At 42.7% G+C, this 16,964-nt stretch overlaps 2 protein-coding genes across 3 annotated transcripts in view; one reads left to right on the forward strand and one right to left on the reverse strand.

Annotated features, from left to right (window-relative positions):
- trmt11 (tRNA methyltransferase 11) overlaps positions 1-5,978 on the forward strand; it is a 13,950-nt gene extending 7,972 nt beyond the window's left edge. For both annotated transcript variants that reach the window (XM_086310725.1, XM_086310724.1), the window contains exons 12-13: positions 2,965-3,085; positions 5,664-5,978. In XM_086310725.1, coding sequence (XP_086166851.1) covers positions 2,965-3,085; positions 5,664-5,804 — 262 coding nt within the window. In that variant the 3' untranslated portion in view covers positions 5,805-5,978. The remainder of the gene's footprint in view (positions 1-2,964; positions 3,086-5,663) is intronic.
- On the reverse strand, positions 1,643-16,698 carry LOC147318665 (uncharacterized). Its single transcript, XM_086310728.1, has 2 exons — positions 15,044-16,698; positions 1,643-9,190 (listed from the first exon to the last, which is right to left on the reverse strand). The coding sequence occupies exons 1-2, from the start codon at positions 15,311-15,313 to the stop codon at positions 9,041-9,043; spliced, it is 420 nt and encodes a 139-aa protein (XP_086166854.1). The 5' UTR covers positions 15,314-16,698; the 3' UTR covers positions 1,643-9,040.
- Positions 16,699-16,964: the final 266 nt, after the last annotated feature.

Genomic DNA, 16,964 nt, shown 5'->3' on the forward strand with positions numbered 1-16,964 from the left:
GGCCACGGCGAACCACAACTGACAGCAATGTGCACTTTATATGCTGCCTAAGACGGCTCATCAGAGACAAAGTTGTGTATTGTTAAAGCGTCTGTGCGTTTGCAGAAAGCGAAGTGCTGACTCTCAGTGCAGGTGTTCATTTGTGTAGATATGAACCACAACAAACTAAGGCAGAAACGGACGTTAGGCGAGGAAAAGCGCCACGGGGCTCAAACTCTTTCTGGTCACTCATTAAAAGACCAGGAAGCAGATGGGATAATCACGGATCCAGTCACCGGCTATTATTGTATCCTTGTGACTGAGAGACATCAGTTTGCAACCCTTTGACTTTTATCCATTTAGCCGCTTTGTGTTTCTGCACGCATCGAAACATATGCACGAATGTGTGTGTGTGTGGTCCCGTGTACGCGCACGTGCACACGTTTGTGTCACCATGTTCACACATTTGTCTTTGCTACTCATCTCATCGGTGCTTGACCCGGTGCCTGTCAGAGCGCCGTGCCAAAATAAACATCTGAGGCCAGGCAAGTCACATATATGAACTATGTCTCTATGGTGTGCAGGCTGATCTGCGAGTGTGTGTGTTTGTGTTGTTGGATATGTGTGTCTGTGTGTATAAACCCAGACGCAGCCTGTCTCCTGGGTCTAATCTGGGGCTCTACAGGGGAGATATCAGGTTTCCAATACCCCCACATACATGTGTGTGTGTATCTGCGGCAGTGGCTGTGATAGAAACAGTGGGGACTCTGTGTGTGTGTGTGTCCGTCTGCCTCATGAAAATGGGGGCAGTGTGTGTGTGATGACAGGGGACACAGAGTCCTGTCAGCAAAAGACAGAGCCTAGACCAGGTCAGACCGCTTAAACTCTCTTCCTTTTCTGCCCTCAAAAAATAAATGAAGAAAAAGTATTGAGACGGATGATGTGTTATCCATCATCAAAGCCATAAAGTGAGCTAATTACAGCATAAATAAGGGAAGTAAATATATGAATCAGCTGCATAGTCAGAGGTAATATTAGATGAATAAATGAGTAGTGGTGACATTTTCAGATTGTAATTTCTTAGTCGAGTTTAAGTTTCCAGAGAAATCGTATAGCAATAATTAAGCTTTTGCATGCTTCTACATTCAGTGTGATGCAACAGTACCGTTGTAATTTTTAGTTAAACTGTTGAACTTAAACAGCAAGTCTTCTCTGTCAGTTACAGTAAAGTAGATACTTGGAAGCAATACCTGTAGTACCCAGAAGCTGCGACCTGTCTATTGGCAACGTGAACATCAGTCTGTAAACAAGAAATACTTGCAACTTGCAACTCAGACCTTGGTGATAGATTAAGGGTGCAGCACTGAAACGGGGCAAAATAATGTGTCAGTGCAAACCCCATATAGCTCTCATAGGTGTGGTTAGTTTCTGGTTGATTTACAGAAGTTGCGCTGTTTTCTAAGCACAGGCACGGTCAGTTCATTTCAAAACCAAGCGCAAATAATAAGACGTGTTTTTTTTCTGTTATAATTAGTAATAAATTCTGTTTTGCAAACATTAGTAAATAAGTTTGCGCACTTGGTGCAATGGGGTCAGTCACAAAAATCTGAGTTATTTCCACCATTTAAATGCAATTTTGTCTTTATAAATACAAACACTACTGTTTCTTCTTCTCTTCTTTTTTTTGTTCGTGCTGGTGGAGTGTTAGTAAATCTGGCCCCAGAAGTCTACAGCTATCATTTATATACAGACTGTGTTTGGACTATCCATTTGTTCACTCTGTGGTGAGTTATAGTGAGTGAGCCAAACTGTTTAACTCTATTGCTTTTTAAAAAAAAAATCATTTTGTTTATTTACTAATTTATTACAGTTTCCCATTAGAAATGTGCGAAATCTTAATGTTGATAAGTCTCGAACCAGTTTTACTGTGAATCTTAAATACCTGTCCAGACAAAACAAGAATGTCAAACACACAAAAATGGGCTCGCGTGATGAAAGTTAAAAAAACTGATGTGAAAGGGGAAAAAAGAGCTAGGGCAGGAGATCAAAGCCATCTCATCTTTTGAATCTCAATAATTAAGAAAAAGTAATTTAAAGGAAACAAGTCGTTAAATAAAATAGGCTGTTAGTAACATGGTACGTTGTAATTACAAAGAGAAATAGGGATGGAAAAACAAGAAACTCATCCTTGTCATGATGCAGTTCATTTGTGCGGTAGAAATACTGAGCACCTGATTGGCAGCTCAGAATTGCTGCCTGGCTGCATCACTGCCCAGTCACCACGACAACCAAACATCCCATTACCCCAGAGCCCCAACTGCCGCCATGGCAACAAGGCAAACAGTCATGCACAAATCAGACTGAGTTGCTGGCGTGACGGTAGTTCGGAGAAAGTGCTACTGACACAAATATGCAAACACATACATCAGCTGCCGTTAATACGCCCTAACCCTGCCTGGCCGGCGATGACAGAGCCAGCAGCCAACCCGACAGGTCACCTCACTTTTTCCACCTTCATCTTCACACAAAACGAGCTACCTTAGCCTCGCCAGCCGTTGTGGCACCGAACCTCTTGAATGTTTTGTGTTTATCTGAGAAACAGAAAGAAGCACACACAGAGCAAAGAAAGACATTAGAGCGCGCTGAAAAAACCCCCAAAGAGCTGGCAAAAGTTAGGTAGTAATCTTGACAGAATTACTGTGTGTCCTGGCAGCCTTTTAATGGCCTCCAGATGACATCTGTAGCGCATTGTTATCACAAGGGACTTACACTTCCTCTCATTCAGACTTTTAGATGCGTACAATCAAAATTTATTAGAGTCAGATGATGGATATTGGTTTAGCTTTATATTTCTGTCTCTTTGTTTCCTCCTCATTTAAACTGATTTGTAGCGTGTGTGTGTGTGTGTGTGTGTGTGTGTGTGTGTGTGTGTGTGTGTGTGTGTGTGTGTGTGTGTATCTGTGTGTTTGTGGGGACTCTTTCCAGGTACTGCGAGGAGATGGTTCCTCTTCATCCATGTCTCCAGCTCATCAGCAACTGTGAGCAGACACTCTCAAGCCACACCTCACGGCGTCTGATCACCATGGAAAAGATCAAAGAACCAGAGGTGTGTCCATGTGGGTGTTTGTGTAAGAGATGAAACAAAATGAATCAGTTGCCTAATTTACAGAGAAGAAAAATATTTTCCAGTTCCAGTGCGAGGACATGCTGTTTGTCGTCACATGATAGCAAATGCAGTAAATCAGGCTGCGTTGGATGCTGATTAGAACAATTAAATAGATGGCATTTGTCATTATTTTTCATTCTGTTAGCTGTTTGCTTCAGGTGATGTCATTCATCCAGTTACTGTCCAGATGAAGCCAAGGGATTTTAAAGTGCACATTTTCATCACAACTAGCTAAATATGTTGTTTTTAGGTTATCTATTGTGGTTGCATCATTACAAATGACCTCATATCTTCACAGCAGACCAAATTTGTGTGCGTGCTGCAGAATTTGTTTATGTGTGTGCATGAAACACACATAAACTGATATAACTTCTTTTTCTTCTAGTAAAATGAGAACATGTGTCCGCCTGCCTGTTCCTTCATGCGTTTAATGTTTTTTCATGGAGTTTTTTTTTTCTTGTCATGAACGCACGCGTCATGAGACGGATGTAGTATGCGCGTATGTGTGTTCTTTTACATGTCTCCCGCTGGAAGTGATGGTGTCTCTCTGTCTGTCTCGGGTAAATCCTCACCATCTGGCTGTGATTGGCTCATTTCTTTTATACTGGAACCCTAAAAGGCATAATCACACATTGTATGGAAAACAATCCATCTTTGGATCTGACATCCATTCCGCTTCAAAACCCCAAATTGCTCCCATAAAGCGCCTGGTATGACACGCACACACCGAGACACGTTGTGTGAGGTTATCTGACTGGTATCTGTAGCTCAGGTCTGTAGAGTTTTTTTGTTTTGTTTTGTAGTTTGTTTGTTTTTTCAAATTGGCCTCCGTCTGCACCTATCTGCACGCGCTCGTCAGGATTCGCAGCCTGATGTGTGTCAACACTTTTCTATGCGTGTGTCCGCAGTTTCCCGGTTTTGACAGTGGAGGAGTTGGCCTAATTGTTTTGAAGGTTTCCTGTAAAGCTCCGTAAAGAAACCTCACCTCTTCTTATTTATGCGGTGTTACAAAATTTGTTTGGTTACCCAGACCGCTTGTCATTCACCTCATTTTTTACATTCAGTATATGTAACTCTCCACCTGAAAGAGTAAAGAACCACTGTTGTCTTCTGTGCCAATTTTGTAGTCACGTCTTTTTATCCTCATCACTCTGGGGTCGTGCTTATGTTGTCAGTCTTTTTACCTTTTAAACCTGAATCTTTTCCTCAGAATGGCAATAAAAAACGTTTCCAGGTTGCTTGGCAGCATCGGCAAGCAAAGAGGGGGTGTCTTTGACAAATTACAGGCCCCAGGATTGGAGTCATCATTTCTCAACTCACCTCATTTACCTTAATAGTGGAGGTAAAACTGAGATTCACAACAGCTGATTTTCAGCTGGGTAACAGATAAACAGTCTTGTGTGCTTGTGAAGCACTACTGGAGGGATCAGCCATTTTTCCCAGTCCTATTCCCTCAGTTGGTGTTTTGATGATGGTTGTGGAGAGTTGTGTCCTACGGGTGTTGAGTTCAGTTGAGATTTGGTGGCTGCAAAGGCCACAGCATATGATACACATTATTTTCATACTTAAAGCACATTCAGTGCTCCCTCTCTTTTGCTGCATGGATGGGGACATTCTCATCAAGGGAGAGACCACTGCAATCAGGACGGAAATGTTTCATTTATGTGATAAAGACGATCAATCAAAACAAACTTGGGATGATTGATGTCACGTTAGCGCAACAGAACCCCTCATTTTTGGGGCTGTTTATGATACTCATGCACTTCTCAGCAGTATGGTTAAGGATGCCTCACAGGCTGTCAGCACTTTTTCCACATGCAGCTTCTTTTCTTCTGACAATAATATCTAATGTCATTAATGCACAAACATCACAAAGCCATAATTTGTTACCCACTATGTACTCTTTCCTGCAGATCTAAAGCCACATACCACTTTAGTCACTGTTCCTGTTAAAACACTGCCCACCTGAGAAGCCTTTGAGACTGGCACGCTTGCCATCTGCACCTTAGAAAAATCCAATTTTCCAGAAGCATTTAAGTCTTTCCCTTCTCCCATCCATACAAAACCTGGAACACCTGCTCAGCATTATTATACGTGCCACGAGGCGTCTTTTGTGTTGAGTTTTCCACATCTCCTTAGATTTTTCCTTTATTTCATCACCTGTGTGTGTATTATTAATATACGCATAACTCTTCCTATTCTATAAACATGCCAGACATGTGCACACCTTGTGAGAGAGTACTGTGTTGATTTGTAGGAGGAATTTAGCAAAGCAAAAATAAAAGCTGCCTTTTATTCAGGTGTTTCTGATTTTGTTCATTTATTTATTTACTTCATTTCTTTGTTTTCAAGATGTAATATATGTTATTCATAATGAAAACTTTATTAGCAAGATGTCATGTTGGTTGGAGCAGCAAGAATATTTTAGTAAACGGAATCATTTGTTTTAATATCTGTGGGAAACTTGTAGATTTTTAAGTTAAGCAGATTCAACAGTAACCTCTGCGTCTCTTTCCAGGAATTTGATAGCCTGGCCCATCTGTCAGATCCCCGCTTCAGCGCCTACCAGGGTCACAATGCCTTCAGAGAGAAGTACTTCAGTGGACTTAACAAAAAGTCCACCAAGGAGAACAACAAATCTGACGTTAGCGGGGACTGAACGCATCAGTGGGATGAAGATCACCAAATTTCCTCAGTGTCTTATCAAAAAAGATGAAACTTTTTAATCAGCGCATTGTTGTCAGTGCTCTCAAAAGAAAAACAAGTTATCCCATTCTTAAAAAATCGATTTGTTTTTTATTTCTTTGCAAATAAACCAAAAATGTGCGTGTTCTTTCTGAGTGGTACTTTTGAGAGTCTGAAATTGGGTAAGAGAAAGGGAAACGAAGTGCATCTCTATAACAAATATTTTCTAATGTAACATTTATAATTTAGCTGTTAATTGTAAAATGTGGTAATTAAGAATTGACCAGAGTCCCCAAAACATGGATCCATGATGCAGGTTGTGCATAGTTCATAATGTGGAACGTTCTACCTGGAAGACACCAGTGTCTATGTATGTATGTCACATGCTCAGATACTAAAAACCCAAATATATGATTGCTGATGTCACTGTCATAACACAGCTCTGCCATAACCACATTCCAAAAGTGTTTTCACACTCTCTGTTACCTAGCAACTGGTCTTTATGTGTAAAATTGATAAGAGTCTATATTTTCTCATATTTACTATAATTTTACCCCCATGATGCCAGTGCATCTTATACAGATGAGGTCAAAATGATTACCCGCCCTATAAAATTGAAATTTTCTGTCAAAAATTTTTATTAAAAAAGTGGTTTTTTTAGCGTAGCATTCCTAACCATACTGATTTTCCCCATAAAAGATAAATTATACCAGAGAATAATTCAGAACAAACAAAATTGACCAGGATCAACATTATTAGCCCCCTGAGAAACTGACCATTTCACTGAGCCATAGTACAACCCACAGCTGTGTCTAAGAATCCAAAATTAAACTGGGATGTTTGGAAAACCTGTCTTAAAAATGACTTGCTCTGTTGAACAGCGCTTTGGAAATCCTTAAACAAAAGATTTAAATTTCATAGGGGTGCTAATAATTCTGTCCTCATCTTTACATTAGCTCTGTCAGTTTAACCGACTTTAACTCTGTCATAGAGCCCACATATTGAACAAAACAGAATGGACATTTATATCCACGGTTCTGCTTTGGCTCAGAGTAAGGGAGCATGTTTAGGTGGCCTCCCTGTGCAGGCAAGAGCCCAAATCACAGGGCGTCCCCACTTCTCCACCACTACAGTTAGTCAGCAGCTTTTGTTGTTTTCTGACCACAGTTTACATGCAGCCTGGCTCATTATTCATCTCCTGAGAGCGACGTAGCTGGCCCTCATGTGCATTACCCCTTTGCTCTGTTTATCAGTTGGGCCTCTGCCTTTCCACCACACTTCCCCTTCGCCCTGCTTCACAGGGAGAGTTCCTGGCACCATCACATGATACCCGGCTCACCATCGTTTGCGGTGCGTGTTGTTTACAGTTCCCACAGCGGCCTTTTGTTGTCCATCATCATCAAGCGAAATCAAATTATTCCACAAGACAGAGACCTCGGCTTTCCTTACTTTTCACTTCTGCCCTCTTGCTCTTGGTATTTTCCTTCCCATATTCACCACAACAGAAGAACACTGTTAGTTGGAGATGGTAGTTTTAATGCACATGCTGTCTATTACTGTGTGTGTGTGCTTCCATAATACAGTGATAAAACAAGTTCTCAGGAGCCCTCAGACTCCAGTGATGCAGACTATAATTAGGGAGAGAGAGGGAGGGTATGTAGGGGGGGTTCCTCTCTACACACCACGTAATGTTGTCCAGACGCTGAGGAAATTCTGTTTGTGCCCATGTTTATACATGTGTGTACTTGCGAGATCTGGTTTTGTTTTATGTTGGATGCTAACTGCAGCAGAGCAGTTTCCTGATGTCGGTCTGTGATAATAAAATGATTCGAGACCTAACTTGTAAATATAATCATACTCCAAACACTGGTTGGATTGATAATTACAGAGATGCCTCCTTCTTTACTTTCTCCTTTTGTAGTGATATACATATTATTTGATGGGGTTTTAAGCAATGGTTCTCTTCCTGCTCCATTCATGTCTTTATACTAAATCTTTTATCCCTCCCTTTTGACCTGTAGCAGTTCTTCTCTTCAGCTCCTCATTTGGTCACCTCTGCCCCTTTCCTCCTCTCTTTTGTTTCTCAGAGGGGAACCCCCTGAAGGAGTGGAGGTCCACTGTTTTGGAACAATGACTCCTGATTAAACTCCCTTCAGTCTGAAAGTGACCTTCAGCCTGCTGAATCAGTGACAACAAACGGCACATGTTGCCTCCCTAAGATGATGACCAGAGGGGCAACTGGTTTCCTGTTCAACAACGTGTGGCGCTGTGATAAAGAATAGAAAAAGGGACACACGTTGAGCTGATGCCAGTTTCACAACAGGAAGGTTTATTCTTCACAACAGCTTAGAACAGCTTCAGGTATCACCATACTAACTGCAAAGAAATGGCCTTATGTTTCAGTCCAGTTTACCATACATGGCCACAGTTCCATGAGCTAGAGACTGTATAAATCCCTCAATACAACTTTGACAAAACATAAACAAAATGTTGCTTAAATCCACTGATAATATCAGATCCACAATGTATCACAATAAACACATTTGTTTTACAAAGATAAACAAAACACAATAGTGTACTCTGTACTTCATTTTTAACTACATTTACAAACATCGTAAAATTAACTCATTTTAATTCTTGTTCAGCACTAAATTATTTATGTGAAATGTATTTCCACTGTACTGACAATGTAACTTCTGTTTTTTTAAATATAGCTATTTTACTCTTTACAAGGAAATAATGTCTTTGACATAAAACAGACATATTCACTGTTCTGATACAACCTACAACTATATAGAGTGCAATGCTCCTTTAACAGCGTTCACTACTACTGTGCAGTCAGCATTGATCAAACAGTTTCCTTATAACACTTTATAAATGTCTTTGTATTAAACCACAAACTTGTTCTTATAACCACAAGATCAACCAGAAGAATAAAACGTAGTATGAAGCCCATTTATCAGAGTGCATAATACATCAAGAGTTCAGTCCAGAAATCTCTCACAGGTCAGATTAGCTTCCCCACACACACTCCGTATTCTACATTAGCCAAGTCCGCTAGCATTAGCATCATTTAGCCTGCAGCCTTAACCCACAATTCAGACACAACTCAGAATGAATCCATTTCTTTAGCGAGTTGCGCTCATTACCCACATAAACAACATCGTCCGTTTGTAAGGTCTGCAGTATACATTCATTTAAATGCATTTACTAACCTGTGATAAAGAATAGAAAAAGGGACACACGTTGAGCTGATGCCAGTTTCACAACAGGAAGGTTTATTCTTCCTCTGTGCCCCAAAACGCTACTCGATACCACTGCGCGTAATGCGCCCTCTAGCGGCTGGATGTAGGATAGCATCTTAAATGACAGGTACAAAGATACAATCACAACAAAACACAACAACAACTGGGCTGTTTTCCCCAGTTTAATTCTGATACTAGATTTTACTAGAAAGCTATTTTCAACTCTCTACACTCTCCCCCACTTAAAAGAATGTCTCCTGACATTTGTTTCTTCATGTGTGGACCCATTAGTGTATGAGTGTGCAGTCATTGTGGTAGTACGGCTGAGAATAGATGGGGTGAAAGAATGATGGGACGCTGTGTGTCCACATCCAGGGTTGGCTAGCTGAAAGGGTGTTCATATCTGCCCTCCAGTGACAGTATGATGGCTGACCCAGTGCATTGTACGTGAGTCTTTCTGCTGGTCTCCCCCTCCTCTGTGATCTCCTTACAAAGTCATTTTCTCTATTTTCTCCATCCATTTCCTCCATGTCTTTTTCTGCTAACTCCTCGGCCTCCACAACATCTTGTTCTCCCCCATATTCTGGCCTGTCAAGAGGACAGAACTCTCTTGCTGCTGCCCGTAGCTTGGGCTGACTTTGAGAATCCTGCTTTGGAATGACAGTTTCCTGTTGCTGAGGGTGCTCCTGTTGAATAGCAGGTCCTTGTTGTTGAGGGTTCACGAGTCTGTAGCATGGAATCTTCCTCCGGAGGTCATGGTGGTAGGTATAACTATCTTCCTCATCCGAGCTACTGGTCGCCGTTTCGTTGACATCTCTTTCAGGTTGTCTTTGCCTTTTTGCTTTTGTCTTTTCTTCCACAGGAAGTTCTTCCTCGAAAGGTAAGTCGTTTACTGGTAGTAGGAGGTTTCTATGAAGAACCCGCATGGCTTTACTACCTCTCTCTGGCTGTACCTTATAGACGGGTCCATCTCCCAATCTCTCCACCACGCGATGTACTACCTTCTCCCAATAGGCGCGCAGTTTTCCTGGCCCTCCTCTCTCTGACAAATTTTTCACCAGTACTCTGTCACCTGGCTGGAGAGTAATACCTCTTACATGTCTGTCGTACTGCTTTTTGCTTTTGGCTGAGGACTGTCGGCTGTTATTTGCAGCTATTTGGTAAGCGACTCGCATCCTCTCAGCCCACTTTTGGACAAACGTTTGGTGGTTTTGTGCCTCAGTGTCTTTCCCTTGGTGAAAAAGTAGGTCAACTGGTAGCCGTGGAGCCCTGCCATACAAGAGAAAAAATGGAGAGTACCCTGTTGCGTCATGTCTTGTGCAATTGTAGGCATGCACGATCTGAGGCAGATGATCTTTCCATTCACTCTTTTTCTCTTCTTGTAGGGTGCGCAGCATTTGGAGAAGTGTGCGATTTAATCGCTCCACTGGATTGCACTGAGGATGATAAGGAGTGGTGCGTGAGTGTGCAATTCCTGATAGTTGTTGCAGTCTTTGGAACAGGCTGTTTTCAAACTCACGTCCTTGGTCGTGATGCAACTTCTCTGGATACCCAAAGCGAGGAATAAAGTCCTGAAATATCTTTTCAGCAGCTGTCTTTCCTGATTTGTTTCTCGTTGGGTATGCCTGCGCAAAGCGCGTGAAGTGATCAACGAGGACAAGGATATACTCATATCCTCCTTTGCTTGGCTCCAAGTGCAAATAGTCAATAGAGACCAACTCAAAAGGTGCACTGGTGGTGAGGGATCCCATTGGAGCTCTCTGTTGGATATTGGGGTGCTTCTGTTTAATACACGGGCATTTTTTTGTCACGTATTCTTCCACATCTTGCTGCATGTACGGCCAATAGAACCGTTCTCGGGCCAGATGGATCACCTTTTCAGAACCTACATGCCCCATGTCGTCATGTAAGCTTTTCAGTACCACTGATTTGAGCTGTTCAGGGAGGACCAGTTGTCGGTTTTGGTTTGTTTTTCGGTAGAGTAGTCCATTTTCTACTTCTAACTTGTTCCACTCATAGAGCAGTCTCCTTGTCTGTTTAGACATTGTTTTTTTATCTTTTTCATTTGGAGTCCAAGCTCTCAGTTTCAAAGAAATAACTTCTTTAATAGCTGGATCTGCTTGTTGTGCAGCTCTAATATCCCTGGGAATGATGCCTGAAACGCTATTGTGTGGTACAGCATTTCCATCATCACCATTTAGTTGCAATGCAGCCACCCAGGGAACATCATCGTTTTGTACCATTTTTGTCCCCTGCCACACCGCAGAGACCACCTCCGGTGACACCGTCTCTGTATGGTCCCTCATCTGCTGCTGCAGGTTCACGGGATACCTGGACAACATATCGGCATCAGCGTTCCTCTTTCCTGGTCTATACTTAATGTCAAAATGGAAATCCGCCAACTCCCCAACCCATCTGTGACCCACAGCATTTAGTCTTGCTGAACTCAGGATGTAGGTCAAGGGGTTATTATCGGTATAGACCGTGAAAGTTGGTGCATAATACAGGTAATCCCGGAACTTGTCGCAAATAGCCCATTTAAGTGCCAGGAACTCAAGTTTGCCCGAGTGCAGATGATAGTTCCTCTCTGCAGGTGTTAAGGTCCTGGAGCCGTATCCAATGACACGCAGTTTGTTGTGTTGGCGTTGGTATAATACAGCTCCCAAACCTTCGTTTGAAGCGTCCGTGTGTAACACAAATGGAAGATCAAAATCTGGGAAGGCCAGGATGGGGGGGTTTGTCAACATGTCCACCAACCTGGACACCACGTTCTGATGTTCAGTAGTCCAAGTGACAGGTGAGCGAGAGGGAAGTTGCCCCTTGTTCCCTTTGGTCGCTGGACTTTTTCCCTTAACAGTCTGAGGCTTGATGGCATGACCTGTCTCAGCTGGGTTTTGGAGAATTTCAAACAAGGGCCTCGCCAGTCGTGAAAAGTCTTGGATAAAGGACCGGTAGTAACTGAGAAATCCAAGCAACGTCCGGACCTCTCCAACTGTGCGAGGCTTCTTGTCTTTCAGGGCTAGAACTGCTTCCAAATCCTTTGGATCGATCTGAATCCCTTCTCCTGACACCACTCGCCCGATGTACCGAATTTGTCTCTTAAAGAGCTCACATTTGGCTGGGCGAAGCTTAATGCCGTGTTGTCGCATCCGGTGAAACACTTGTCTTAGATGGTCTACGTGTTCGTCAAACGTTTTGGAATAGCAAAGGACATCATCCAAATACGGCACGCAACACTCATCTCTGATGCCCTCTAACACTCCCTCCATGCACCTCTGAAAGGCAGCTGGTGCATTCGTCAGTCCAAAGGGTATTCGTACCCATTCGTAGAGTCCCCAGGGTGTGCTAAAGGCAGTTAGATGTCTTGACTCCTCACTCACAAACCCTTGATGGTACGCACTCCCTTGGTCCAAGATGGAGAACCATGAATTGCCTCCTAGGCTGTCCAACAAATCCTGGATCCGTGGGAGTGGATGGCGATCTGGGACGGTTTTGCGGTTAAGCTCACGGAAGTCAACACACAGGCGAAGACTGTTGTCTTTTTTTCGCACACACACTACAGGTGAGGAATGGGCAGAAACAGACTTCCTAATCCACCCCCTGTTTAGGAGATTTTGGATATACTCCTTCACCTCCTTAAACAGTGGCCGTGGAATGGAATTGTAGCTTTTTTGAACTGGAGTGTCATCAGTCGTATTGATTTTGAGCTGTAAGCCAGGGACACACCCAATGTCTCCTTCATCATGAGCAAACACGTCTGATTCCTCATAAAGCATTTGCCGTACCCTGCTCTGGTCAGGCTCCGGCAGGTGATCTAAATCCACATTTGGATGCCATCTTTCCTCCACACTGCCAGCCTGGCGATTTTCCTTCCCATTACTTTGTTCTTCACTGGTCGGACTTGTTTGGGTAGCGCACAGAAGGGTGTCATTGTGTGGTTCTCCAGGCCCCTGCATAGTTGGATGGATGTTTACAGGTGTGCTTTCAATAATTTCTTCAATGAATCCTAAGACTGCTTTTGGAGGTAAAAAAACATCATGCCTTGTTGAATTCTGGATTGGTATTCTCACTATTTTTGAGGCGCCAGCCGGCACTTCAACGAGCGCAGGAAATAACTCCAACCCATCTGGCAAGTGACTGTCTACATTTGGCTCAAACAACATGACTCCTCCTCCAGGAAAAGCTCTCATGCGGCATTTCACCTGACAGATCTGACTGCGGGGGATCGTGAGTCCCTTCTTTCCAACTCTTAATACTGGACATTCTGACTCTTCCAGGGGTTGCTTTGTGTGAACCACCGAAACAAGACTTTCAGCATTACTCTTCTGAATTCTCAGCGCTTCTGAAAGGAGACTCACTAAGTTGCCGTCATCTCTTTGATCACCATTCCCTGCAATCATCTCTTGTATCACATTAAAGCCTAGTAGCGGGCTGCTCAACCCTCCTCGACTTACTAGCATGGGAACATGAATAGCAACTGAGCCATGTCTGCTACTTGTGATCTCAAGAAAAACTTCTATCCACCCTTCAAACGGCACATCTGTCCCATTAGCTGCAGTGACTTTGAGTGGGTGATTTGAGAGTAGGCTTTCCAGTGGCCTAATTGTCACATTTGGCAAGGCCCTTTGCACCCAAGACTTCTCCACAATGCTTACTTGGGCCCCACTATCCAACAACATTTGAAGTTTGACCCCATCTAGATAACAAGTTACCATACACCTGCCCCCAATCAGCTGGGCAACACGCTCCCTTTTGGACACTTGACATGATTTGGGGGTCTTGGTTGAAGATGGAATTTTATCTTTGGGGTGCAGCTTCTCTGGGACTGGGGACTCTGCATTCTCCAAGGTCACTGGTGGTCCCTCCCCAGCGACCTCACCCGGTTTCCCGACAGAGTTCCCTTTTGTAAGCAGCCAATAGCTCTGTGTCCCTTTTTTCCACATCGGAAGCAGTGTGAGCAGGTGTCATTTCCTTGGGATACACATTGGTGACATTTCCCTTTAACTTCAGGCTTGGTTGACTGTTTTATGTGTGGCAAAGGGTTGTAGGTGTTTTCTGTTGCCACATTCACTACCGGTGTGATGGCTTTCTCCAGACTTTTGGCCAAAGATGACACTTGGGCTGTTAACTCCTGTATAGCACTGCGATTGGCCTGCACCTCTGCCTGCACTTGAATGGCATTCTGTTTGTCACTGTCCAGCTGGGCTGTATTGATACTGATTGCTTTTTGTTTGCATACCTGTCCCAACCTGGTTTTCCTCTCAGTGTCCTCCCTCAGTGATCTTGTGATCACGTCGAGTATAAAGTCATCAGTCACATTCATGTCTGAAATATGTGGTTGAAGATCTCGTCTGATGTATGAGCATTTTTCATTCATCCCCTGGTAAAGCGAATGAAGAAACACTCCCTGCACCAGTTTGCTATCATATTGGAAGTCTGTACCTTGTTTAGAAGCAAACATTATACGCTGCTTGACCCCCATTAGTCTATACATAAACTGTTGTGGGCTTTCTTTGTCATGTTGCTTTGCGTTACTTAGTTCCTGGAACAATTCAGTACTGCTCTTATCCCTAAGGTGTGCTTTAAGGAACCTTTTTAACTCAGCAAGGGTCAGGGTGTCTTTGGTCATGAGCATGTCTTTAAAGGTACCAGGCTTAATTATCTTGAGCACCGTTCTTAAGACCTCAGCTTCTGAGAACCCCTCAGCCAGACCTTCATCAATTTGTTTACATAGACAGTTAAAACTCAAATCAGAAGCTGAGTCTGAGATTTGACCACCATGTATCTTAAATTCTCTATGTGGTAACAATGCAGCCACATCTGTCAGTTTTACTAAACCAGTTACAGGATCAGCAATCACTGCTGTTGGGATACTCTTTTTCATTACTGATGCTACTACTGCTGGTTCAGTCTCTGATACAGAAACAGCATCCCCTTCATCAGATGCTTGACCAAGTTCAACAGTTACCTGAGGTGCTTGCAGGTCATCAATGAGGTCACGAAATGCAAGCAGACGAGACATGCCCTGATCTTCGAGGCTCTTCAGTCGTTTACTTCTCAGAAAGTCAACAATAAAGTCAAAGAGCTCCACCTCAGTTGCATCCTCACCGGGAACATCTTCCACCTCTTCTTCTTGACACAATGCTGCAAGTTTATGTAGCAGGTCCCTGTTAGCGGCTCTGGTCAGCTGATGGAGCTGGTTCTGGATCTCCCACTGTAGGTCGTGCAGAGCGGCCATGTCTGGATACCTGATGTCAATCGTTACTAATGCTGTGCATCAGAGGGATATGGATCCCGCAATTCTTGGCTGATTAGCACCTGACCACCATGGCGCTAATCCCGGACGAGCCCCCAGAATTGTTGCCTCCCTAAGATGATGACCAGAGGGGCAACTGGTTTCCTGTTCAACAACGTGTGGCGCTGTGATAAAGAATAGAAAAAGGGACACACGTTGAGCTGATGCCAGTTTCACAACAGGAAGGTTTATTCTTCACAACAGCTTAGAACAGCTTCAGGTATCACCATACTAACTGCAAAGAAATGGCCTTATGTTTCAGTCCAGTTTACCATACATGGCCACAGTTCCATGAGCTAGAGACTGTATAAATCCCTCAATACAACTTTGACAAAACATAAACAAAATGTTGCTTAAATCCACTGATAATATCAGATCCACAATGTATCACAATAAACACATTTGTTTTACAAAGATAAACAAAACACAATAGTGTACTCTGTACTTCATTTTTAACTACATTTACAAACATCGTAAAATTAACTCATTTTAATTCTTGTTCAGCACTAAATTATTTATGTGAAATGTATTTCCACTGTACTGACAATGTAACTTCTGTTTTTTTAAATATAGCTATTTTACTCTTTACAAGGAAATAATGTCTTTGACATAAAACAGACATATTCACTGTTCTGATACAACCTACAACTATATAGAGTGCAATGCTCCTTTAACAGCGTTCACTACTACTGTGCAGTCAGCATTGATCAAACAGTTTCCTTATAACACTTTATAAATGTCTTTGTATTAAACCACAAACTTGTTCTTATAACCACAAGATCAACCAGAAGAATAAAACGTAGTATGAAGCCCATTTATCAGAGTGCATAATACATCAAGAGTTCAGTCCAGAAATCTCTCACAGGTCAGATTAGCTTCCCCACACACACTCCGTATTCTACATTAGCCAAGTCCGCTAGCATTAGCATCGTTTAGCCTGCAGCCTTAACCCACAATTCAGACACAACTCAGAATGAATCCATTTCTTTAGCGAGTTGCGCTCATTACCCACATAAACAACATCGTCCGTTTGTAAGGTCTGCAGTATACATTCATTTAAATGCATTTACTAACCTGTGATAAAGAATAGAAAAAGGGACACACGTTGAGCTGATGCCAGTTTCACAACAGGAAGGTTTATTCTTCCTCTGTGCCCCAAAACGCTACTCGATACCACTGCGCGTAATGCGCCCTCTAGCGGCTGGATGTAGGATAGCATCTTAAATGACAGGTACAAAGATACAATCACAACAAAACACAACAACAACTGGGCTGTTTTCCCCAGTTTAATTCTGATACTAGATTTTACTAGAAAGCTATTTTCAACTCTCTACACACACTTAGGACACTTGCATGCAATCGATGACTTAAATCTAATTATTAGCATCAGAACAAACTGACTCCCAGGTTCTCCACACAAAAACAATTTAGAAAGCAAATTTTGAATCCAAAGGAGAAGGTGAATGCAACTGGAACTGAACAAAAAAGTTATTTGACTCATTATTGCTATTACTATTATTATTGGGATTTTTTTTTGCATGCATGGCAATAATGTCATTGATTGTGGATATAAAATCTGATGCCTTTGCACCCC

Source organism: Aulonocara sp. 'chitande type north' Nkhata Bay, linkage group LG11 (genome assembly GCF_057382095.1).
Source record: "Aulonocara sp. 'chitande type north' Nkhata Bay isolate Kocher_YH1m ecotype deep benthic linkage group LG11, A_spYH_male_GT1.1, whole genome shotgun sequence".
In the NCBI taxonomy this organism is placed as follows: domain Eukaryota; kingdom Metazoa; phylum Chordata; class Actinopteri; order Cichliformes; family Cichlidae; genus Aulonocara; species Aulonocara sp. 'chitande type north' Nkhata Bay.